This window comes from Dromiciops gliroides, chromosome 4 (genome assembly GCF_019393635.1).
Source record: "Dromiciops gliroides isolate mDroGli1 chromosome 4, mDroGli1.pri, whole genome shotgun sequence".
NCBI lineage: Eukaryota > Metazoa > Chordata > Mammalia > Microbiotheria > Microbiotheriidae > Dromiciops > Dromiciops gliroides.
Genome location: NC_057864.1, coordinates 417,116,820 through 417,143,426, shown reverse-complemented (window position 1 = coordinate 417,143,426; position 26,607 = coordinate 417,116,820). Strand labels below are relative to the sequence as shown.

General features: G+C 43.2%; 1 protein-coding gene across 1 annotated transcript in view; it reads left to right on the top strand.

The window, feature by feature from the left end:
* The window catches only part of BCAR3 (BCAR3 adaptor protein, NSP family member), a 166,611-nt gene that overhangs the window by 3,951 nt on the left and 136,053 nt on the right, over positions 1–26,607 (top strand). Inside the window, 1 exon segment of the mRNA XM_043964167.1 lies at positions 8,887–9,214. Within this exon segment, the coding sequence (XP_043820102.1) occupies positions 8,895–9,214 (320 nt within the window). The 5' untranslated portion in view covers positions 8,887–8,894.

Below are 26,607 nucleotides of genomic sequence, written 5' to 3'. Positions count from 1 at the left end.
TAGTGTGGAAGATAAGATAAACTACTTGGCATTCCAGCATAGGGGTGACAGTGTCTGAAGAAGGAGGTAGAGAAGGAAGCCCTTCTGTTCTGTGGGATGTTTGAAGCAAATAGAAAACAAGTCATTTGATTCAGATTATGGTCACAGTTGAGGTTGTGACCCTTTCTACACAAGAATGGGTCAAAGAATTCATCAAAAAGATAAATAGGAGGGCTGGTCATGGTAAGAGTGTGAGCTAGTCCACAGGCAGTCTTTGTGCTCCAAAGGGACCCTCATGGTGTCTAGAGAAATCAAGGAAAGTACACATTGGATGTGTACTCTTCTGGAGAGATTATGGGAAGCCAAGGACCAGGGATGCACGAGAAGGTAGGTATGTATATGAGACCCATTGTAGTCTTTGTTACTGAGAGCCGAGTTGCAGTGAGTCAGAATTTTAGTTGGTCAATTGGTCAATAAACATTTATCAAGCACCAACTACTATGTGCTCAGCACTGGGTGTACAAAAAGAGGCAAAAGACAGCCCTTACCCTAAAGGAGTCCGCAATCTAATGAAATAGGGAAAACCTCCTTTCAGGTGCTGTTTCCAGTGCATACTGACTGTGTGACCCTGGCCAAGTCATTCAGCTTCTCATTAAGGGTTAGTTGTTGATCTGCGTCAGTAGAGGTGTTTTTCTTGGGATGGAATCACAGCTATAGATCAGGGCTTCTTAAACTTTTTCCACTCCCAGCCCCTTTTCACTAGAGAAATTTTTGCTTGACCCAGGGTATATACAGGTATATAAAATGGGTATACATAACCTTTTACTGTTGCCAACTTTTTTGCAACCCCCACACTCAGATACACAACCCCATATGGGGTCAAGAACAAAGTTTAAGAAGCTTTGCTATAGATAACACCCTCCCCCCCAGTTTTCATCCTATCAGAAACATCATCAAGTACTCAAAGGTAGAAAGAAGTAAGTGGGTTCAGCCGAGAAACTCAGGTGACTTAAAATGAAGTGTAAGGTCAAAAAGAAAACCAGGTGCAATTCCTATTGAGAAATTTAAATATCAGAAAATGGAAAGCAGTGTTGTTGTTCTGTTCCACAACATTCCTTGGCATTGTGTCACAGCCTGAGTGTATTGGAAAAAAGCACTGGACTTGGAGTCACATGGGCACCCAGGATAAGCCCTTTAACCCCTTTTGAGGTTCCTCAGCCTGTTTTCTTGTCAGGTTGCATTGTCCTGAGGTAATAGTGGAAGGAACCCTGGATTTGGAGTCAAAGGACCTCGGTTCAAATGCTAGTTCTTCTGAGTATTGGGGGTGGGAGTGGGGAGAATGGACCTGTGATTTGTAGGCAGCTATGATGGTGCGGTAGATAAAACTCTGGGCTTGGAATCAGGAAAACCTAAGTTCAAATCTGGCCTCAGACACTAGTTGTGTTACCCTGGGCAAGTCATTTAACCTCTCTGCGTCACCCACTTCATCTGTAAAGTGAGGATAATAATAGTGCCTACCTCCCAGGATGGTTGTGAGGATCAAATGAGGTAATATTTGTAAAGCATTTTGCAAACCTTAAAAGCAGTATAAATACTATTATTATTCCATCTGTATAGCGATGGGTATACTGTTGGGTATACTCCTGGCAATACAGTTGTTCAGTCCAATCCCAGTCTTCCTGATTCAGAGAGTTTCAGCTCTCTGTCTGCTTGACCAGGCTATCTTTTTTTTTTTTTTGCGGGGCAATTGAGGTTAAGTGACTTGCCCAGGTTTACACAGCTAGTCAGTGTCAGGTATCTGAGACCAGATTTTAACTCAGGTACTCCTGAATCCAGGGCCGATGCTTTATCCACCGGGCCACCTAGCTGCCCCCAGGCCATCTTTTATCTACATTATATATAGACTTTTATTTTTAAGCCTTATCTCTGACTTGAAGGAACCTACCTTTTTCAGTTAACTTAATTATGTTTGACTTGAGGAAAAAGCCCAAGCCATCATTATTACCTAATTATATGATTCAGAGTCCACTCTTAATGTACTTTTGTTCAGTCATTTCAGTCGTGTCCAACTCTTTATGACCCTATTTGGGATTTTCTTGGCAGAGATATACTGTAGTGGTTTGCCCTTTCCTTGTCCAGCTCATTTTACAGGTGAGGAAACTGAGGCCAACAGGGTGAAGTGACTTGCCTAGGGTCACACAGCTAGTAAGTGTCTGAGGCAAGATTTGAATTGTGGAAGAAGTCTTCCTGACTCTAGGCCCCTCCCCACTCTATTTAATTTGCCACTACCTACCTGCCTCAGTCACATCTCAGGAGAGTAATGCACTTTCCTTCACTGGAGGGAGGTCTTTTCAAATAGGCTAAATGACCATCTGTTCAGTATGGCATAGTGGGTATTCTTTTAGGAGCATGGATAGAACTAGATGGCTCCAGATGTTTCTTACAACTGGTGGGGCAGCTAGGTGATAAAGTGGATAGAGTGGAAGGCCTGAAATCAGGAAGACCTGAGTTCAAATCTCATTCCTGTAAAGCAAGGGGGCTGAATTAAATCATCTCTCTGGTCCCTTCTGACTTGAAAATTCTCTGATTCTCTGAATCAATGCTTCTTCAACAGGACTTTCCCCCTTTTGAGGGTTTTGTCAATGCTCTTTTTTATACCAGCCATTTCCCATAGTCCCCTTCCTATCAGCCTCTCCCTTGGAGCAAGGAAAAGCAAGCAAACAAAATCCACCCGTAACAATGTTCACCGCCTTCCCATCCTCCATTGCTTACCTCCCCAACTCCCATAACTTTCACTCACAGGTTCGTTCTAGTCCCTGTCATTTTTGTGGAATTTGAATTCAAGGTGTCCTGCTCAGCAGGGTCCCTCTCTTTCCCCAGAGCTTATTCTTTCATCTAGGTTCTTCTGCCTTTATCCGTTTATGGTAAGAGAAGAGGATCCGTCCTGCCTTCCCCGCTTCAACATTTGATTCAAAGCCTGCTCCCCGAGTCCAGGTTTTCCTGTCCTGGAGGGAACCACAGTAAGGAATGTGTGTTTCTTTGAAGAAATGGATGTCTTGTGGGGGTGCCCTGCTCCTCCCAACTGGGACCTTTTGAGAGATTCCAGGACTTCTTGTTGAAGGGAGGACAGTGCCTAAGAGTGTTTACATTCAGGGAAGGGAAAGGTGCTGATAACTGGAATAATCTCAGAGCGTTAACAGCTGCAGTGGTTTTGTGTGGTGTGTGTGTCTGTATGTGTAGGGGAGGATATTGGGTAAAGACTTCATCCCAACTAGGGCAGGGAGGAGTTGAAGGATTCAGTTTTTTCTTTAATAATGATGATTAACATTTAGCAAGTGCTGACAGTGTGCCAGGCACCGTGGAACACATGGAGGGTGCCTGGCACAGGGAGTGGGTTCCTGGTATCCTTGTGGCCACACCCCCCCATCCCCTCTCACCCCCCTGAGTGCCATACCAGCTTTCTGTGCCCTCTGTCCCTCTCTGTCTCCTTTCTCTACTCTCTATTCTTTATATTCTATCTCCATTCTCTATATTCTCTCCCTGTCTCTTGTCTTTCTCCATTCTCTCTATACTTTCTGTCATTCCTTTCTTTACTCTCTTTGTCTCTATTCTCTCTCTCTCTCTCTCTCTCTCTCTCTCTCTCTCTCTCTCTCTCTCTCTCTCTCTCTGTCTCACACACACACAGAGGAGGGTTAGGTCTGTTTTTGCATCTTTGGGTTTGTCCTATACTCTCTCTTGTCTTTGTTCTTTTGTTTTACCTTTCTCCTCCTCCTCGTCGTCCATATCTTCCTCCACCTCCCCATAGATTGTGAGCTTCTTGGAGGGCAAAGTCCTTCTTGGTCTGTGTCCTTTGGGCCAAGCTTCCAAGTGTTCTTCCTTCAGAGAAGAGCTGAATCTAGAACAGTGAGTGCCGACATCCCAGGAGTGCTTGATGGGTCTTACCGACTTACCAGGTAGAAAGTGGGAGCTGTCTTGGGGGTGCTTGAGAGCAACATAACAGAACCATGGGTGGAGAGGGAGAGCTAGAAGGGAGCTTCCAGATCTTTGCTTCTCAACCTTTGAGCCTGACCCCTCAATTATGACTGAGAGTGGTTAAGTGATTCCCATAGCTAGTAAATGTCTATGATAGGATTCAAGTTCATGTCTTTCTGAGTCCAAGGCTGGGCCCTCTCTACTGTGTCAGCAAGGTGGCATCTTGAAGATCAGAAAGACTTGAGTTCACATCCTATCCCAAATACTTAGCTGCTATGCAACCTCACTTTGTTCATCTTTAAAATAGGGATAATAATATCACCTATCTTCCAGGGTTGTTGTGAGGATCAAATAAGAAAGTATATGTAAAGCTCATTAAAGTGCTACTATAAATATTATCTATCAATATTATTACTCCATATTGCTAAATAAAAAGGTGCTCAGAGTTGGGGCGGAGTTTCTTGTCATATTTATAGTTCCTTTTGGGGGAAAATAATGGTGTTAGCTATACTAACAATTAGAATTATAAAGCTAGAAGAGACTTTAGAAATAACATACTCCAACTCCCTCACTTTAGAGAGAAAGAAACACCACTCTGAGTGCGCTTCTGTTTTATGGGAGAGTTCATTCCATTCACATTCACAGTTATGATTACCAACTGTGTATTTCCCTCCTTCCTATTTTTCTTAGAGAACTCCTGATGACCCTTCTTACCAATGCAGAGTAGCACCTACTCTGCCAGCTGCTTGGGGTTAAGTGACCTGGCAGGGGTTTCAGTTATTCAGTCATTTTTCTGTCTCTTCTGCTGACATGCTCATGTTACAAGGAAATCTGACACCCAGGAGATGAATTGTTTCACATCTTCAATTTTCAGGGGATTTGCCTAAATTTTTGTATGTGCTTATACTCCTCAAATGTTGCTTTAAAAGCCCTTGCTTGCACTGTGAGATAGTATTTGTAATATGCTTAGCACAGAGCCTGCATATAGGAGGTGCTACAGAAATACTTATTCTTCTCCCTTCCCCCACCCTAGTTTCTGGGTATTCTTTCTGGTTTCCTAAGCTTCTAGAGCTGTCCTCTCTAGGATTACCATCCATCAACATTGTATGTATCATGTTCGGTTACCGTTGTCATTTCCATGAGAATTTAAGCTCTCTGAGGGCTGGGACTGTTTCATTTTTGTCTTTGTACCCCTATATCATACTAAGCACTACCTTAGTCCCTAATGCATAAGTAGACACTTAATAAATGCTTGTTGATGGGGACAGCTAGGTGGCGCAGTGGATAAAGCACCAGCCCTGGATTCAGGAAGACCTGAGTTCAAATCCGACCTCAGACACTTGACACTAGCTGTGTGACCCTGGGCAAGTCACTTAACCCCCATTGCCCTGCAAAAAAAAAAAGAAAGAAAGAAAGAAAGAAAGAAAGAAAGAAAGAAAGAAAGAAAGAAAGAAAGAAAGAAAGGCTTGTTGACTGTTAGGTTTAGGGTCAAAGTAGGTGTGTGTGTGTGTGTATAAAATTTCTATTATCAACCTGTCTCCATTGCTTCATCTTGGTGTGGAAGGGACTATGGCTTCCTGAAGACCATGGAATACCTGCCCTGACAAGTCACGTCAAGCTAGAAGGGCTTCAGGGACAGACTCCATGGACAATTTGTATTTGTCCTCTGAGGACCACCCTGCCTAAGTCTGATCAGACACTGTTGTATATGTATGTGAGTGTGCGTGTATATCATACATATATATATGTGTATGTGTGAGTGAATGCATCTACATGTTAGCAGTATCTTTGCATATACAGCTTCGACCCCTTGTGAAGGCCACCTTCACTGTTGGACTGGATGAAGGGAATGCCTGTTCAGATGAGATCATAGCCTTACTGGCTACGTTGAAAGATCTACAGATAGACTCTTTTTTTTTTTTTTTTTTTTTTTTTATTTTTTTATTTTTTATTTTTTTTTTTACATTATACAGATAGACTCTTAATTGGTCTGTGATCTTATTAATGGGGATATACCTCCAGTGAGGCAAATCACAGCCATTTACCTTTTATGAGTCCTTTCATGAATCCTCAACCGAGGGGACACTCAATATATTGGGGGGCTTCTACTTTATCATTTTGGGGGGGCAAAATCTGTGATTTCTTGGGGGAACTCCTTGTAAATAAAATATTGTAGGATTCTGTTTTTTAATCCACTCTGCAATCTATTTCCATTTTATGGGAGAGTTCATTCCATTCACATTCAAAATTATGATTACCAACTGTGTATTTCCCTCTTCCAATTTTTCCTGGGGAACTCCTGATGATACTCCTTATCACTGCAGAGTAGCACCTACTTAGCCAGTTGCTTGGGGCCCTATGAGGTTGTGACCTGGCAGGGGTTTCAATTATTCAGTCATTTTTCAATCTTGTTGGACTCTTCATGACCCTACTTGGAGTTTTCTTGGCAAAGATATTGGAGTGGTTTGTCATTTCCTTCTCCAGCTCATTTGATAGATGTGGAAACTGAGGCAAACAGGGTTAAGTGACTTGCCGAGGGTGATACAGCTAGTAAGGGTCTGAGGTTGGATTTGAACTCATGTCTCCCTGACTTCCAGGCCAGCTCTGCATTTACTATCCCACACCACCTTTCCCTTTCTCTGTGTAATCTTTAATGATAACAAATATTTTCTTTCTTTCTTCTTTTTTGGTGAGGCAATTGGGGTTAAGTGACTTGCCCAGTGTCACACAGCTAGTAAGTGTTAAGTGTCTGAGGCCGGATTTGAACTCAGGTACTCCTGACTCTAGGGCCAGTGCTCTATCCACTGTGCCACCTAGCTGCCCCCAAATATTTTCTTTTTAAAAAATAATAATAATAAACATTTTTATTTAAAGTTTTGAGTTCCACCTTCCATCCCTCATTTTTTCCCCTCCCCTCTCCCTCCTTCAGGGGGCAAGCAATCAGATATAGGTTATACATGTGCAATTAGATAAATATTTTCAACAATGATAGTCTACCTCTGTTAACCCCCAGCTATGCCTCAATGAAAGCAGGTCTCACTGAATTTTGTCCCCTGCCTGCATATTTCCATGGTTATAAGCAGAGGTTGAATGGGCCTGGAGCATCAATGCCTTGAGCAAACAGTGTTTTGGTTTTTTGCAAACCATCAGGTGTCTCACTATTTTTTTTATTCCTTTCTCACTCTCTTCTTCCTCTCATCTTTTCCCACCTTCTTTCTTCCCTGTTTTTCCATTCCCCTCTCCCCCCCCCCCCCCGTTTAGCTGCCAGTGGCACTCACAGACCCTCATAGATACTATCCTGGTGGTGGGACTTGGGGCTAAAAAGGTCACCGGCTCCCTGTGTCTCTTCTCCCCAACCCCCACCCCTTCTCATCCCCGCCCCAGATTTCTGCTGAAACCTAGCCATACATAGATCTGTGTGAGAGCAGCCTACTTCCTGATCCTTGACCCCAGCCTGTCTGCATTAATTAGAGCGCATTGATTTATTTACAAGCATCAGCTTCGAACTAAAGAAAGTTTTGCCCCCTCTCTCTGGGTAGCTTAACTGCAGGGCGAGTCTGCCAATGAAGACACTGTGGTGGCCAAAGAATTTCAGTCATCTCCTCCTGCCCTTTATCTTTTGGATACATAGAACCCTTGGCTTTACAGGCTCCTGAGAGAAATACGTGAACTGCTTTTTCTAATGTGTTTATGATATAACATAAACTTTTCTCCTTCCTATGATGGGTTTTCTTCAGTTGTGTCCCTCTCATTGGCTTTGACTTTCTGTCTGAACACATATGCTGGCTACCTTAGCTAATGAGCTTGAATGTTTTTACCTGTTCCCATGGAGGTTCTACTGTCTACTTACTATTCCCGCTAATGATAAATGACATTTATATAATGCTTTAATGTTTGTAAAGTTATAGATGGATGGATAGATGGATGGATAGATAGATAGATAGCAATGAATGTGTGTATAAAAATAAAAATAAATTCCCTCAGACTTCATACCAACCCTATGAAGTAAGTAGTAGAAATATTACTATACTCATTTTATGGATGAGGATACTGAGGCTGGAAGATAGAGCTGTAACAGTCATGGGGTAAACAGGGTTTTGCCCCATGATATCCATCAGGGCATGAGGGATCTGCTTCCTCCCCAGGAAACGTGCTTCTTCCAATAGTGACTGCTGTTCCTGATTCCAGGTTCAGGAATTGTACTCTACTGGTCCATGCTGTCATGTGACCCTACTTCCCCCATCTTGATCCTGTCATGTCATCTCCCTCTTCTGGGCCTGTCTTCCCTTCCCTTCCCAGTGAGGAAAAGGGGCCAGACCACTCTCTTCCCTGGCACCAGCAGTCTGGCCAGGCTATCCTCTGCACCACTGCTTCCTCATATACCCATTCCAAGCCCCCTTTTAACCCAAGTAAAACCATTTCTAGTTATGGCTCTATCGGGAGTCTAATGACTTGCCCACAGACACATGGGTGGCATATGTCAGGGGTTGTACTTGAACTCTTCCTGTCTACCATCCGGTGCTGCCTCTATTGAAGAGAACTCTTCTGTAAGATCACAAAGAAGATATAAAACTTCGAGGTATAGCTAAGTTCTTACTTTCGTGGCTGCATTTAAGCTTGCTAATTTATCTACTTTTGGAAGCTTCTAAAATGTTATTTTTGTTAGTGGATAGGATCCTGGACCTGGAGTGGGGAAGTCCTGAGCTCAAATACTGCCTCAGATATTTACTAGCTGTGTGACCTGGGCAAGTCACTTAGCCTCTGTTTGCTTCAGTTTCCTCATTCGTGAAATGAGGGGGGTAAGCCTTGTTGGCCATGATGTTCCCTCCTAGCCCTGAATCTATGATTCTCTGAAATGGTAGAGCTCTTTCCTTTTGTGCACAGGAAGTCTGGACATGCCAATACTTCAGTTTTCCCCTTTTTTATTCTCTTTAGGGCTGACAATGATGGCTGCTGGAAAATTCGCAAGTCTTCCCAGAAACATGCAGGTGAATCATCAGTTCCCCCTGGCTTCTTCCATGGACCTTCTGAGCAGCAAGTCCCCCCTTGCTGAATCCCGCTCGGATGCCTATCAGGATGTGTCCATACATGGGACCCTCCCGAGAAAGAAAAAAGGACCCGTTCCCATAAGGTCTTCTGACGCATTTAGTCATATGGGAACCCTCCCTTATTCTAAGACCCAACGGCAGAACTCCCCTCTGTCCCAAGATGTCAAAGAGGAGAGCCTTCTGCAAGACTGGCGAGGGGAAAAGTCCACCTTCAGGTAACTCCTTCTATCTAAGACATTCTAACTCGTGCTTTCTTGTCTCAAGAACTTATCAACAGGTACTTTCTCTTAGCACCCATTCCCACTGAAAGCAAACAGAAAAGGTGCATCTGCCTCAATGTGTCTTTGTCATCACTTTACAATCCATTCAATTCAGCCAGGGGACCCAACATCTAGGTAAGGATCCCAAAGGATTCGGTTCTTGTGTCATTTGAATCAACTGGGCAAGTCCCTTTTTTGGGGCCAAGCATCTTGCTAGGAGCTAAAAGTTAAAGCTCTGCATCTATGGACTGCATTAGTTTCTGAAAAAAGAAGAGGGATTCCTTGCACCTATTTCCTGGAGATCTTGGTAAACAAGCCTCAGACCTGATAATGCCTCTTCTCTGAGTTTGCAGAGTAGGCTGGTTAGAGTAGGACAATTGGTTCTGCCTCTTGGAGCTGGTTTTAGAAAGACCCCTGGCTTTCCCGCCCCCCCCCCATCAGTTAGAAAAGCCATCTACCTGTGGTGCTATCGGGTGAAATATATGATGTCCTCTGGAGGTAGGCTCTCTGAGGGCCACTGTCCTTTTTTCTGCCTGGTTCATCCACCTGTAGTCATACCAGAGATGCTGCTGTGTTTGGTCTGAACTGCTTTAGATAGCAAAAGAGATGGAGGAAGAACCCCATGTATTCTCAGGAAGAGATGGGGAGGCAAGTTGCTACTAGGTCGGGTCCAGCTTACCAGGTTGAAAGTCTGGCTTGGGGCTTGGAGGACTGATCATCTAAGCAGAGCCCACATAGGTGGTCACCACAGATCAGAGAGCAGATAGCTCCCTGAGAAAGCCGACTTTCCAAATTAGTGAGGAGGTACCTAATTTAACTCCTAATGTTTATCAGGTGTCTTCTCTTCACAAGGCCCTTGATTAGTGCCAGGGAAGCAAAGGAGAAAAAAGACCAAGTCCCTATGCAGACCAGTGTTACTCTGATAGCTCTGAGAAGGAGCTAAGGCCTGTCATTGGAGGATCGCTCATCCCATAAACATTTATTAAGCACATGCTGTGTACCAGGTACTGGGACAGGGACTGGTGATACAAGTACAAAGAATGAAACAATCCTACTTATAAGGAATTTGCAATCTCATGGAGGAGAAAACAAGTACGTATATAAGTATAAACAGACGGGGCAGCTAGGTGGCACAGTGGATAAAGCACTGGTCCTGGATTCAGGAGGACCTGAGTTCAAATCCAGCCTCAGACACTTGACACTAACTAGCTGTGTGGCCCTGGACAAGTCACTTAACCCCAATTGCTCCCCCCCCCAAAAAAATTTTTTTTTAAGTATAAACAGACTAAAGATAAAGGGGATAAATGTTAATCAATACACACAAAGTTAGTAAGAACAAGAGAGTTTGGGTGGGAGAGCCCAATTTTCTGCAGGGACTAAGAAAGGCTTCATAGAGAAGATGGTGCTTGAGCTGACTTGAAAAAAGAGTGGAAATTCCGTAAGGCAAAGGTGAGAAGGGAATGCATTCCAGGCATGGGGGATGGCCAGTGCAAACAAAGGCAGAGAGGCTAGACACGGAGTGTAGTATGTGAGGCACAGAGAGAAGTTTGACTAGTTTAGAGTCCAGGAGCGGGAGTAATATATAACAAGGCAGGAAAGATAGGAGGGGGCTGGGTTGGGAAGGGCTTTTAAAAGCTAAACAGTTTATATCTGATCCAAGGCAATAGGGAGCCATTGGTGATAATTGAGGAAAGGAGTGACATTGTCAGATGTGAGCTTTAGGAAAATAACTTTGGCAGCTGTGTGCAATTAAGAAATTATTGGTGATCCGGGAAAGAGTACTTTCAGTTGGATAATGAGCTCACAAGCCAGATTATTGCAAAGGCTTGAGGGAGAGAAGTAGAGGCAGTGATAGCTCTTTCTAGGATGAACAATTATCTCATCCCCCTACTTAAGAGCATAATTTTTAAAAAATCATTGGTAGTTTCTTGTTTTCATATTTTCATATCACTTTGTCCAACATGCCCTTTCCTACTCTTTTTTGGGGGGGCGGGGGGGGGGGGAGGTGAGGCAATTGGGGTTAAGTGACTTGCCCAGGGTCACACAGCTAGTAAGTCTTAAGTGTCTGAGGCTGGATTTGAACTGAGGTCCTCCTGACTCCAGGGCTGGTGCTCTATCCACTGCACCACCTAGCTGCCCCTCTTTCCTACTCTTTTTGAGAGAGCATTCTTTATAAAAAAAATTAAAAAAGCAGGTCAGCAACCAGATATCTGATATGGTATGTTTATTATGTATTATATTATATGGAATATTATATACTCCACACCCAGAGTCTCCCATCTCTACATAGAAGGGAAGAAGTACGTTCTCATGCCTCTTCCTCGGGGACAAGCTTGGTCATTGTAATTATACAGTATTTAGTTTGAGTGTTGTTTTTCTTTCAATTTATGTTCTGGTGGTCATTGTGATGTTGTCTTGTTGGTTCTGCTGATTTCACTTTGCATCAGTTTGTGTCTGTTGATGAGCAGAAAGTTAACAAGGGCAACAACGGCAGCTGGAGCTGGCCATCTTGGGATGGTCACAGGCATTAAGTCAGAAGGCAGCTGATGACTATGGAGAGCTACCTGCTTCTCTAAGAGTTGTACAGACACCTTCTCTTGAGGTTCCGATGCCCGGGCAGGATGCCAACTCTTACAGGGGAAATGGCAGTTAATAGTCCCCCTTCCTATCTTGAGGAAGTCCTTAATAAACACTCAAGGTCCACACAGTCATCCTGCCTGGAGTTCAAAGCTTTGATTCCAAAGCCACCTTGGACAGAGGTCGGCATTCCTCACTGAAGAGGGTATCCTTCTGAGGGTGGGTACAAGTCCTTGGTTTGAAGTCCAAAATCTTTGGGAGGTGAACCCATGTTGTGTGTGTGTGTGTGTGTGTGTGTGTGTGTGTGTGTGTGTGTGTGTGTGTGTGTGTACTATAACTTAATAAGCATCGACAGCTGAGTTTTGGCCACCATGTTGTATTCAAGATTTATATTAAGGTCAGTAGTTAGTCAATAGAGCATTTATTAAGCACCTTCTATATGCCAGGTATTGTGCTAAGTCCAGGGATACAAAGAAAGGTATAAACAGTCCCTGCTCTCAGGGAGGTTGGACATGCATAGAAATAATATGTAAACTTGCTATATAAAGGATAAATTGGAGATAATCAATAGAAGAAATGGATTAGCATTATGGGGGGTTGGGAAAGGCTTCTTGTAGAACTTGGGATTTTACCTGGGTCTTGTAGGAAGCCAAGGCAGTCAGGAAGTGGAGGGGAGGAGGGGAAGAATTCAAGGCATGGGAGGCAGTCGGTGAAAATGCCTGGAATGAGTGTCTTGTGTGAGGAACAGCAAGGATGTCAGTCTCATTGGATCTCCGAGTCCATGGAAGGGAGTAAAATATTAGACACTTGGAAAGGTAGGGAAGGGCCAGGTTGTGAAGGGTTTGAAATGCCAGAGGGGGCAGCTAGGTAGCACAGTGGATAAAGCACTGGGCTTAGAATCAGGAAGATATGATTCAAATCTTCCTTTTTTTCCTTTTTTTTTTTTTTTTTTTTTTGGTGAGGCAATTGGGGTTAAGTGACTTGCCCAGGGTCACACAGCTAGTGTTAAGTGTCTGAGGCTGGATTTGAACTCGGGTACTCCTGAATCCAGGGCCAGTGCTTTATCTACTGCACCATCTAGCTGCCCAACATGATTCAAATCTTGCCTCAGACACTTTCTAGCTGTGTGACCCTAGGCAAATCACCGAACCCTGTTTGCCTCAGTTTCCTCATCTGTAATGTGGGCTGGAAAAGAAAATGGCAAACTGCTCCAGTATCTTTGCCAAGAAAACCCCAAATAACATCATGAAGAATTGGATATGATGGGAAAACAACTGAACGACAACAAATGTCAGAGGATTTTCCATTTGATCCTGGAGGTAATAGGGAGCCACAGAAATTCATTGAATGGAAAAGAGGGGAGTTTACATGGTCAGATCTAATTAAGAAAGATCAGTTTGAGAAATTTGTCCTAAATATGTCCTAAAGCAGTTATTGAAAAACTCTATTACTTTACATTTGTGTGATAAGCAAAAGAACACTGACTGGAGTCAACGAATTTATGTTCAAATCCCAATCTGCCACTTATTACCTTGGCCTAAACTTGGCTTAAACTCTCTGAGCCTCAGTTTCCTCATCTATATAATAAAGGAAGGATTGAACCAGGTAGATTCTGAGTTCTAGCTCCAGATTTGATGACCCTTTGACCTCCAGTGTAATTTTGAGAGTCTGAGTGAAAATATAACAAGTTATACTTTAAAGGAAGTATGTTTAGTCATAGACCCAACACATTCTGGTAACTCCTGAGTTCTTAATTCAGAAGAATTCAAAGTACAGCATAAACTTTCCTGCTGTCAGTCTTGCCAATAAACACATCCCAATAAGCATATGCCCTTACTTTTGTTTTTATAAGTGGGATACTCAGAAACAGACTTGCCTAAGGTGAAACAGTCATAACTGGAGAGGGACGAGGGGGAGAGAGAGGGAGAGAGGAAGAGAAGAGAAGAGAAGAGAAGAGAAGAGAAGAGAAGAGAAGAGAAGAGAAGAGAAGAGATCAGATCAGATCAGATCAGATCAGATCAGATCAGATCAGATCAGATCAGATCAGATCAGATCAGGGCCTCGTGGTTCCCAATCCAAAGCTTTGCTGCTCCAAAGAACTATAAAAATACCAGCCACTCCCTGACTTGGCTCCCACCTGAGAGCCTGGAGCTCCATTTGTCTTGAGAAACAGACCATGTTTTTGAACATGTGAGAGCGGCTCAGCCCTGCCTGTCTGCAGGGTAAGAGGAGCTGTTCTGAACCCGACTGCCCAGCACCAGGTGATTGATTTTGGTTTGCTCCAGATCAGTTGTGATTTGTCATCTTTTCTGTCATTTCATGCCATTGGGGATTTTCATTCCAGTTGGTAGTGGCCGACTCTGCCACCGGGCAGCATTAGACCAGGCCCTGGCTTGTTTGTAGCCAGAGGGTGGGGATGGGGCCAGGTTTCTGCAGAAAGCGCCTTAGGCCCTTCTCAGAAAATCCTGCTTCTACCAACCTAACAAATAAATATATGCCTTCTGGTTCTGTGAATCCTCAGTCACAACTTCCTCCCCTTTTCCATAAGAGTATGTCTATTACTATCATATCCTCATGATAGCTAACATTTTTATGTAGCATTTAACTATAAAATATTCTCTCATTTGATCCTATCAACTAGTACCATATGCACATTTTATAGATGGAGAAACTGAGGCAGACAGGTCAGGTGACTTGTTCAGTGGCTCACGCAGCTAGTGTGTAGATTTTTTTTTTCCAGGGCAATGGGGGTTAAGTGACTTGCCCAGGGTCACACAGCTAGTAAGTATCAAGTGTCTAAGGCCGGATCCGAACTCAGGCACTCCTAAATCCAGGGCCGGTGCTTTATCCACTGCACCACCTAGCCGCCCCCTAGAGTGTAGATTTTTAACTGAGGCCTTCTTGACTCCAGGCCTGGGCTCTATCCACTGAGCTACCTAGTTGCCTCATTATCATTATGGTTTTGGTTTAGGCCTGTGATGCTTCTCTTTGGGAATGCCAACCCCTCATGCAGATCAGCTGCTCATTTGCAGACTTGTTTCTGTGGGGCACCAAGGGTTTAAATGGCGCAGGATTTGAACCTAGGTTTTCCTTATTCCAAGGCCATTCTTTTATCCATGATGCCATACTGGCTAAATCATTATTGTTGTCATTCATTTAGTGAATGTTAAGTATTTATTAAACCTCATCATGTTGGATACTTTCAACCCCTCTGATATATAGTCTTTTTCTTTTTTTTTGGTGAGGCAATTGGTGTTAAGTGACTTGCCCAGGGTCACACAGCCAGTAAGTGTTAAGTGTCTGAGGCTGGATTTGAACTCAGGTCTTCCCGACTCCAGGGCCGGTGCTCTATCCACTGCGCCATCTAGCTGCCCCTATATAGTCACTAGAGATACTATTATCCCTACTCTACCAATAAAGAAACTTGCCAGTGGCCTCAGCTAATAAGTGTCATGGATGGGATTTGAACCCAGGTCCTTCCTGAAAACAAGACCAACAGAGTACCATAGCAGCCTCTAAAAGGCAAGAGGTGGCAAAAGGGTTCAGTGGATGGAGGGCTAGCCTTCAAGTCAGGAAGACCTGGGCAAATCACTTAATCAATCACTGATTCAGGCAGCACTCTAAGACCACATAGCTCTAGAGCCAGAGGTTCTGGGTTCAAATCTTCCCTCTGATACTACTTGTGTGACTGAGCCTCAGTTTCATCATCTGTAAAGTGTGGTTCAATTAGATGTCTTGGGTCCTTCCTGCTTCTGAATCTATGTTCCTAAATTATAAGGGTTGCCAGTCTGCACCTGTGGATGGAGTTTCCTCCTGCTGATGAAATCCTACATCCCAATCTAAAAGACCAAGAAAAAAATTAAACAGCAGCAATGTGGGAGGCACCAGAGAAGAAGAGTTTTCTCCACTGACCTCACAGTTCCAATAGCTGAGCCATCCCACCCACATATATTGTAGGGCCTCTAAAATCAACAGCCCTCTGAGGATATTGGTACAACATCTGATCATGGTCCAAGGTTCTTTGTAGGATCGATGGAGCCTGTACCCAGAGCCCGAGCATGAGCATCCTCTCTCCACTTTGTGTGAGACAAGGGCCACACCACAGGGTGCCAAGCAGAAGAATCTCGGTCCAGGAGTCGATCTTTGCCCTCAGGAACCCGTGTCTCTTGGCTTCATCTTCCCCTTGGCTCCTTTCCCTTGTTTTTATGGTTTTGAGTGATGGCCAAAGCCAGGACAGCAGAGCCCTCCAACCTCCTGAATGTTCTGAAGGCGTTGCTGTGGTCACTGGGCACTGAAATGTCGACTCCGGGTGGCTTGCAGGCAGGATTTCCTCTCAACATTACAGCCATGGTGTGAGCTCTCATCCCTTTGATCCCTTTCCCTTCCTGTGGGACATTTTCACTCGAATCTGGGAACTTCCTTGGGTTGAGAGGAATCCTTTTCCTTTTTACCCAAGTCGTTTTGATGTCCATGTAGCCAAGGAATGAAATCCTTTCATTTCTCCCTGGATGTGGGTATGTGAGGACAGTCATTCCTTGGTCCCCTACTCTTGGAGATTGCCCAACTCTCCCCTTGTTGGGAAAATGCCAAACACCGAGGATGCAAACACAAAATTGGAACTAGTCCTTGCTCTCAGGGATCGATCAGAAAGCTAGAACAGGAAGGGACCTTAGAGGTGATTAAGATTAATCTACTGGGGCAGCTGGGTGGTGCAGTGGCTAGAGCACCGGCCCTGGAGTCAGGAGTACCTGAGTTCAAATCCAGCCTCAGACACTTAACACTTACTAGCTGTGTGACCCTGGGCAAGTCACTTAACCCCAATTGCCTCACTTAAAAAAAAAAAGATTAATCTACTTATTTTACAGATGAGGAAACTGAGACCCAAGACAGTTAACTGACTTGACCAAGGTCACAGGTCCAGCAATAAGCATCAAAGTCAGGATTTTAACTCCAGCTCCTTTCCCTTATATTATTCTGCCTCACAAACATTTTATATTCTAATAAGGGAGAGATAAATACACACAGGAATAATATGTTCCATTTTGGAACATCAGTCTAAGATGACAGCTAAGTGACTCAGTGGAATGAGCACTGGACCTGGAGCCAGGAAGACCCAATCTCAGATGCTTACTCTCAGTGTGACCTTAGGCAAGCCACCTAACCTCTATCTCTTTCAATTTCCTCAACTGTAAAATGCAGAGGGGCAGCTAGGTGGCATAGTGAATGGAGTGATAGGCCTGGAGTCAGGAAGTCTTCTCTTCCCAAGTTCAAATCTGGCCTCAGGTACTTGCTAGCTGTGTGACCCTGGGCAAGTCACTTCACCCTATTTGCCTCAGTTCCTCATCTGTAAAATGAGCTGCAGATGGAGAGGGCAAACATTGCAGTAGAGAATCCAGGATAGAGCCATGGGATACCCACTCATAGCATGGATATGGCATGGTATGTTTGATGAACTTTAGATTAAAGGAGACTGAGAAGAATTGATGGGATAGGTAGAGTCATGACTGAGTCAAAACTGAAGGAGGCTAAACTATCCAGAAGGAAGTGGGGGAGCAACAGTGTTAAGAACTAAAGTGATCCAGAAGGATGAGGACCTAGAAAAAGTCCTTGGATTTAGCATGAAAGAGATGTTTGGTGACCTTGCAAAGGAAGGGCATTTTCCCAAGAGAAGTCAGATTATAAAGAAGTGAGTGGGAGGAGATAAAATAGAAGCTGTGAATGTAAACCCCTTTTTCTAGAAATTTGGAGGATGACAAATGTAGGCTATCTTCAGGGGATTTTAGGGTCTAGCCAATGTTTCTTAAAGATACAGGAGATCTGGGTGTGTTTGAAGGCCACCCGGATGGAAGACTATTCAATGGATTAAGAGAGTGGTTGGAAATTAGGGAATGAAAGGGTCCCAGTTTTGCTCCAAGGCAAGTCCCAAACTGAGCCCCTAATGGAGAGGGGGTGGGTTGAATCTCTTGGAGGTCTGAATGCCATTGCTCCTAGTGGTGGGGGGGAAGGGAAATACCTGGTCCATTAGCAAACCACCTGCACTGTTTTGGACCTGGTGTCCTTATGGGAGGTCTGGATGGGAGATCTATGGAGTTAGGCAAAGTAAATTCCAGAAGACCACCTTGGTTAAGAGTCCCTTGAACTGGATGGAATAATCGTTCTTTCTATTTGGAATTCCTAATGGTGACTGAAATCACTAAAGATTAGAAGTATGTTGCACATGAACAATTATAATGTGCTTGGAAAGTGGCACAAAAGACATTTTTTTTACATTTAATTTTAATTTAATTTAATTTTTTCTCAATCATATGTAAACAAAAATTTTTAACATTCTTTTTTTTCTTTCAAATTATGAGTTCCAAATTCTCTTTTCCCTTTTCCACAAAAGACATTATCAGAGTCTTAGACTGGGGACTGGATTTATTTGTGAGTTCATTGGTAAAGGGAAACTGGTGAATTGAATCAAATAGGAATGACTAGGAAGGAACTGATCTAAAAGACTTGGTAGAGATAGGATTTTGGACTTGGCAACTGATGGATGGATCTTAGGCATGTGGGAGAGGAAATGAGAGGATTCACTTACTAAAAACAACAACAACAACAACAAAAACCCTATGGTTTTTAGGATGGTGACATGGGAGGTGGTTGATACCATTCACAAAATGAGGAGGTTAGGGAAGAGGAGCTGGTTTGGAAGGGGAGAGTTTGGTGTTTTGTTAAATTTAATTAGAAATACACAATTGGGACATCTGGGTAAGGATGGCTAGCGAGCAGTCTACTGTTCAGAACAGAAATGATGGTTAGAAATATAGGGCTTGGGGGGCAGCTAGGTGGCGCAGTAGATAGAGCACCGGCCCTGGAGTAAGGAGGACCTGGGTTCAAATCCAGCCTCAGACACTTGATGCTTACTAGCTGTGTGACCCTGGGCAAGTCACTTAACCCCAATTGCCTCACCAAAAAAAAAAAAAAAAAAAAGAAAGAAAGGAAATATAGGGCTTAGGATAATATGATAATTGAATCCCTAGAGGTATAAAAGATTTCTGGAGGGGAAAGAGACTATAAAGCATGGAGACCAGAGCTTTTGATAATACCTAAATTTATTAGGTGGGGCAGCCAACAAATGTATGAGGCTGGAAGAAGAAAAATGGAGAATAGGACAGAAGGAAAAAATCTGAGAAGTAGGAAGAAACCCAAAACATCATTGTGTGATAGAAATCTAGTAGGAAAAATTTGAAAGCTAGGTGGCTTCTTAAATTTTTTCTACTCACAACCCCTTTTCCCCTGAGAAATTTTTACACAACTCCATGATATCAAGCACAGTTCATATGTTGTGTGTTCAGAACCAAGGCTACAGTGACCCCCCCCCACATTCAGTGATGTGACCCCATATGGAGTGGAGACCCATAGTTTAAGAAGCTAGGGCAGGAGGCAGCTGGATTCAGGAGGACCTGAGTTCAAATCTGGCCTCAGACACTTGACACTTACTAGCTGTGTGACCTTGGGCAAGTCACTCAACCTCTGCCTTAATCCACTGGAGAATGAAATGGCAAACAACTCTAGTATCTTTGCCAGGAAAAGCCAATGGGGAGTATTGGCGTGCTATGGTCCATGGGGTCTTGAAGAGGTGGACATGACTGAGGCTCAACAACAACAAAGGGGAAACTTTCTAGAAGAAGAAGAGTGTTCTAAAGCATGAAGATTATCCTGAAGGTTGGGAAAATATGGACTGAGAGATCAAGTGATTAGATCTGGTGAATCCAAGAGCCAAGGACCCTAGATTCAGAGCTCAAAGGGTCCCTAGAGGTCAGACTAATCTAATGCCTTCATTTTACTAGGCAAGGTCAGGAGATAGCATTTATTAGGCATATACTAAGCCAGGCACTGTGTTTAGAGGAAATTGAATCCCAGAGAGGTTGAAGTGATTTGCTTATGGTCACACAGGCAGTAAGAACTAGGTCCTCTATTAAATCCAGCACACCTACTGCCTTCATCTTGAGGAGCAAGGCTTGCTCTCAATGGTCAGAGAAGAATGTTAGGGGTGGAAGAAGGAAAGAAAAGCAAGGAAGTAGAGTGAGTGAGTAAACAGCTGTTCTAAGTTTGGCAGAAGGGAAGGAGAGAGACTGGACAAATGGTGGTTGAAGGCGGTAGTAGGATGGAATGAAAGTTGGGGGAGGAAGATGCAGAGAAGGGAAGGGATGAAGGGAAAGGGAGAGAGGGAAGATGCTAGAGAAATGCAGTCACTGGTGCCTGCTGGTCTCAGAAGCAGACAAGAAATTTTGTGGACACTGAATTCAGAGATGCTGCCAAGAATGGGTTCTGGAGGCTTTGAGGAGAGCAATTTGGATCTGCAACACAGGAGGCAACTTGGACCCAGATAGGATCTTGTGACCTGGCTTTGGACTGAAGGGTAGGGCAAGTGAGGAAGGAATGATACAACAGACTCATGGCTTGGGGGGGGAGGGGGCGGGGGCGGGGGCGGGGGTGGGGGTGGGTGGAGATGAAGCAAGGTGGCTCTGGGAAAGCTTGAGCAGGGATATAAGGCAAATTGAGTTGAATTGGGTATGATGAGAATGTGTGAACCAGTTGAGGATGGAATCTGGCTGCAGATCTTGTTTGAAGACGGGAGGTGGGGTGGCTTTGGGCCATGTAGCAGCAACCAGAGTCCTAGACCTGGGTTCTACCTCACCTTTGTTAATTAGATGGCTGACTGGCTGGATGAATGAAGGAATGAATGAACGGGAAAAGCATTTATTAAGCACCTACTATATGCCAGATATTGTGCTATGCAACTGTATATGAACAACCTTGCCCTCAAGGAGTTTGCATTCATTCTAATAAGGAAAGAGGATGCTCAAAGAAGAGCATTGGCCAGGGAGAAATATTTGGACAGGGCAGCCAGAGGAAAGCCAATGCAAAAGCCTGGGGAAAGGGAGATAGATTTGTATAGTATGAGCAACAGCAGGAAGCTCTGTCCTCAGCCTTAAATAACCTGTCCAGGCTTTTGTAGCTAATAAGAGTCAGAGGCAGGGTTTGAGCCCAGCTCTTCCTGCCTCCCAGTTCAGAACTGGATCTGTTGGGGGACATATTTCTACATACATGGGATGGATCCAACAGGACCTTTTTCTTGTGCTTTAGGGAATATGACATTGCTTATTCAGTTTAAGACTTGGTTGACTCAGGGAACTAAGATCTCAAAATCCTAAGGTCAACCTTTTTTTTTTTAGTGAGGCAATTGGGGTTAAGTGACTTGCCCAGGGTCACACAGCTAGTAAGTGTTAAGTGTCTGAGGCCGGATTTGAACTCAGGTGCTCCTGACTCCACTATCCACTGCACCACCTAGCTGCCCCCGCTCATTCAGTTTAAAAAACTCCAGCATTTTCATTATGGCTTTGAGTTTGCAGGGGTGGGTGGGGGACGACAAACATCTAATGGTCAGCTTTCACATACAAACACACACACACACACACACACACACACCCTTGAAGGGGGGAAATGGCACATAGATAGCAGACACAGGGAGCAATGTTCACTTCTAAAAAGCTCTGTACTTGGCCTCAGATGGCCCGAAGGCAGGCAATTCACTGATGCCAGGCAGTGAGTGTCAGCCAAAAGACACACTGGCCTTGATATGCCAGTTTTCTCACCCTTTGCCTATTCAAATGGACAGAATGATGCCCTGAGAAGAGATTCTCACTTTCCACAGTGACTAGACTTTGGGTTAAGGAGGGGCTAACCTATGACCCACCCAACTCTTTATCAGTCAGTAGAGCTCCTGTTGTCCCTGAATAATCTCTTTTTGTGTTTATATATAGACTCCCTTCCGTGCCACACCCAGGTTCTTGAAAGAGCTGAGGAGGATGATACATCCTCTAGTTAAAGCCCTTTTCACATGAAGGCTACTAGTGATTTCTGGAGGTTTGGGGTTAGTGTGGAGAGCCAATCCACTGTTGCTTCCCTTAGTGACCCTATGTATTGGAGGACATTGAGGTAGAGATCCTGAAGAAGCGAGAGTTTCTGAGGCCTTTGGTTTTCAAAAGTTGTTTTTAATATTGTTGTAGGGATGGATTTAATTGATCAAATTGATCATGAGGCATCCCAAAGAATTACAAAGCTCAGTGATTCAGTTTCCGAAGTTTTATTAGAAGATGGCTGGCTACAGGGAGAATCACCCAAAGGAGATAGGTGTCTCGAATGGGGAAAGGGGAAATGGTTATATTTATAGTGAGTAAAGTAGGTCATTTCCTCATTATCTTAATCTCTTCCTTAGAGAGGTTCATATCCTAACTTGGACTTCCTGGGGTCCTAAGGCTTCCTCCAAGACAGGTACCTCTTTCCCTATCTCCGTCAATTTCGTGCAATTGACAAACAGCCAAAGACATGAATATTTTCATGTACAAAAAATACAGAAAAGGGAGAGAGATTGTGTGTGGAACTGTGAATCTTAGTTACAAATAGCTGGTTTCAGAGCCCTTCCTAAAATCTTAGAAGTGACCCAGTGGCTAATTGGTGTATACCTGTGCTGTAGTCTCAGACCACAAAATGTTTCAAAGGAATTCCTAATTCTTCCTGGGTTGCTCATCTTGGCTTGGAGGTTGATCCTTTGGTCTCAGGCTAGACGATGAAGTGGATAGAGCACTTGGGCTTGAAATCAGGAAGACCCTTCTTAAGTTCAAATCAAGCCTCAGACATTTACTAGCTGTGTGACCCTGGGCAAGTCACTTAATCTTTTTTTTTGCCTCAGTTTCCCCATCTGTCAAATGAGCTGGAAAAGGAAATGGCAAACCACTCCAGTATCATTACCAAGAAAACCCCAAATGGGGTCACAAAGAGTCAGACAAGTCTGAACAACAACAATGTAGCTCCAGCAGCTTCAGCCTGAAAAGGCTTTGAATACAGGTCTAAACAATAGTCGATTTCAGAGATCCAAACACCAGGTTAGTCACAGAAGGATGGAGATACACACACACACACACACACACACACACACAGGAATTATTGAAGACTATCTTCTAGATTATGTAGGAGGGAGTATTTACTCCCCAACAAAATCAGATGATACTTGAAATATTGAAAAGAAGTGAATCTAATAGTGGGTTTTGAGTGAAAAAAAAATCAAGTTTTGAAGGACGCTAGGAATTCTGTGAGTCAAAGATAAAAGAGGGAAGGATTGTATTCTAGGCATGGGTAAGCACCTGTTGTCAGTAGGCAAGGAGGATAGAAGATAGAATATTGTATATGGGGACTGCAAGTGGAGGGATTTGGTGTGGTTGTCTAAAAGTAGCCTGGAGCCATATTGTAAAGGACTTAAAGAGCCACATAAAGGAGATTGTATTTTAGCCAAGAGGAAAAAGGGAAGCCATACAGTTTTTTGAGCTGGGGGATGATGTGGTCAAATCTCCTCCTTTGGGGTATCCATTTGGTGGCTGTGTGGAAAATGGATTGAACAGGGGAGACCATTTGGGAGGTATGGCATCAATCCAGAGGAGAGATGATAGACCAGAGGGCCTGCATTGGGGCGGTGGCTGTATAAGTGATGAGGAGGGAGGAAATTGAGACAGTATGTGTTTGTGAAAGACAATGAAGAATCAGGAATGGCTCTGGGGTGGTGAACAGGAAGTGACAGGAAGGATTGTGGTACCTTTAACAGAAATGGAGGAGTTAGGAAGAGGGGAAGGTTTTAGTGGAAAGATAATGAGTTCTGTTTTGGACATGAAGAGTTTGAGTTGTTTATGGGACAGGCAGCTGGTGATGTGGCAGGCCTGAAGTTAAGAAGAGAGACTGGGGTTGGATGTATCAATCTGAGAGTCATCTTCATAGAGGTTGAATTAATGAAAAGATGCTGGGGCAGCTAGATGGCGCAGTGGATAGAGTACCGGCCCTGGACTCAGGAGTACCTGAGTTCAAATCCACCCTCAGACACTTAACACTTACTAGCTGTGTGACCCTGGGCAAGTCACTTAACCCCAATTGCCTCACTTAAAAAAAAAAAAAGAAAAGATGCTAAGTCATGGAGGGGTAACATTGTTACCCCTCAGCACTGGTAGAGGAGAGTAGCCACACTGGTTAAAAAAAAACACAGCTCTTTTGAAGGATTGAAGTATTACATTTCTGCATATGTGTGTTTTTATTTTCCATATAAATTATTTTTCTATAGAGGCAGCTAGACAGGTCAAGGGATAGAGAGCAATGGACCTGGAGTCAGGAAGACCTGAGTTCAAATTTGGCCTATGACACTGTGTGACCCTGGGCAAGTCATTTAACCTCAATTTGCCTCAGTTTCCTCAACCATAAAATGGGGGTGATAATGGCACCTATCTCCCAGGGCTGTTGTGAGATTCAAATGAGATAATAATTGTACCAAGAGCTTAGCACAGATCTTGGCACATAGTAGGTACTATATAATGCATATTCCCTTTCCTTCCTTTTTTTTTTTTTAAATTGGAAGGAGTCTAGATTTGTAATTTTATTGGTGTGTACAAACACGCAACTCTTTTGCCAATTAAAGCCATAGAGAGTTGCCTGGAGAATTGGAAGGTAAAGTGATTCACCCTTAGTCACACAACCAGTATATGTCAGAAGGAGAACTTGAACCCAGATCTTCCTGATTCTAAAGCTGGCCCTCTCTCCACTATGCCTTGTAAATTCTCAAATGTTGGACAAATAAATGTATTAATTTAAATATTAATAGAGGTATGCACTTATGTGTGTGTATATATATATAGAGAGAGACAGACAGACAGACAGACAGACAGACATATACATACACACACAGAGTGGTGCACGTGCCAGTTGTTAAATTTTCATTGTGAGTATTTACACATTGGTAATTGGCAAAAGGTACAAGTCAGGGCTTGATTTTTGTTGTTGTTGTTGATTGTCTAGACTTTAGAAAGTGATCAAGAAAATGTAAATAATGCAAATTAATCTTAAAAGTGTGTGGTAAGTACAATTTTTCCTTCTTCTGGAGAGCCACTTGTTAAACATTCACCAACACATTCTTCCATTTACAAATTTTTGAGTGAGTCTATGATTCTGTATTAGTGTAGGTATGCAGATCTGCAATTTATTCATTTCAGAGAGTTGCCTAGTGACATTGAGAGGTTAGATGAGGTCCTCTGGTTCTGGGACAGCCAGGATGTCATAGAGGCTATATTTTTCTTGCCTATCTGCTAAACCAGTGGCGTAAAACAGAAATGGATCCTTACAGGCCACATATAGACTTAGAAAACCACAAATTAATAATATCTATGTTGTATTGTATTTCTATTTTGTTCAACACTTCCATTTCCATTTCAATCTGAATCTGGGAGAGTTTGACACCACTATGTCTCCCAAATTTACACATACATCCCTATAGAATCATTTTGAAGATAAGACAGACTTAACAGCTGTCTCCGAAATTCCCTATCACATGTGCAGATAGTTTTATATCTACTTTTCACTGATACCCAACCATGTTGGTTTTCATTCCTTCCTTTAACTGAGCTGTAGAGCAGAAAAGGAACAGATATGAATGAATCTCATTAGTGAATGTCAGTGAGATTATGAAATACCAGAGATGAAGCTTACAGGATCTAATGGGATTCTGGTCATTTTTCTACTTTCTTGACTTCTTTAAAAATGACCTTTTGGAATCCTGTGTGCATGCTCCTCAGATAGCAAGGCATACCTTTAATATAATATTAATTTATTAATACAATTGATTAATATAATGGGTAACTAGGTGGTACAGTGGATGGAGTGCCAGGCCTAGAGTCAGGAAGACCTGAATTCAAATGTGGCCTCAGATTTACTAGCTATGTGACCCTGGCAAGTCATTTAACCTTGTTTGCCTCAGTTTACTCATCTGTAAAATGAGCTAGAGAAGGAAATGGCAAACGACTCCAGTATCTGTGCCAAGAAAATTCCAAATAGGTTCATAGTCAGACATGACTAAATGACTAAACATCAACAATGAAATTGATATAATATTACAAATATTACAAATTAGTATATGGTAGAGATTAGGAAGGAATGAGTCTCTTCTCATTTGTTTTATAATCCGAGTTATGAAAAGCAGTTTTTGTTTTTATTTTTTAAAGCTCACATCTGGAAGTCTTTACTATTTCAATGCCCTCAGAGTTGTAACACATTTTCAATTAGTGTGGGCTTTTAGACACTCTAACTTCCTCCTAGAGCTATAAAATAACTCTTTATTAGACTCCTTTATGTGTTTTCCTCGGGCCCTTTACAATGTTACAAAACTTAGGAACAATTTCCTTGCTCCATTGATACATTTGTCAATCTAAGCCTTGCCCTACCAATAATCTTCCTATGATGAAGTCACTCTTGAAGTCACTCTCAACAAGTCCGTCCTTTGTTCCCCTGGAACCAGTCTGGTTTCAAACATCTTCTGCACTCTCCCATGAAAAGAGAATCCAGTAAACTCTAGCTGTACCTAGCTCCCTTCCTGGTGTTTCAAACCTGTTCCCATCTGAAATGTGAAAAAGGGAAATATTCACTTGAAGCTGATCCAGCAAGTGGTTCAATTTCACTTTGAAAAGGCCTAGAGCTTTGATTGGACTGATAACAGACTAGTCATTACCAGTGATGGAGATGGAATACCATTTATGTGGGTAACTCAGTATCATTGTTAAGTAACAAGTATATACTTGCTCACCACCAAATGATTTATGTAATGGTGCTGGGTCCTAGAACCATGACTTTCTGCTCCATCAGCCCCCCCCTCCCCCGCCCAAATTCTCCAGCACCCCCACCCCCATCACAAAATTCTT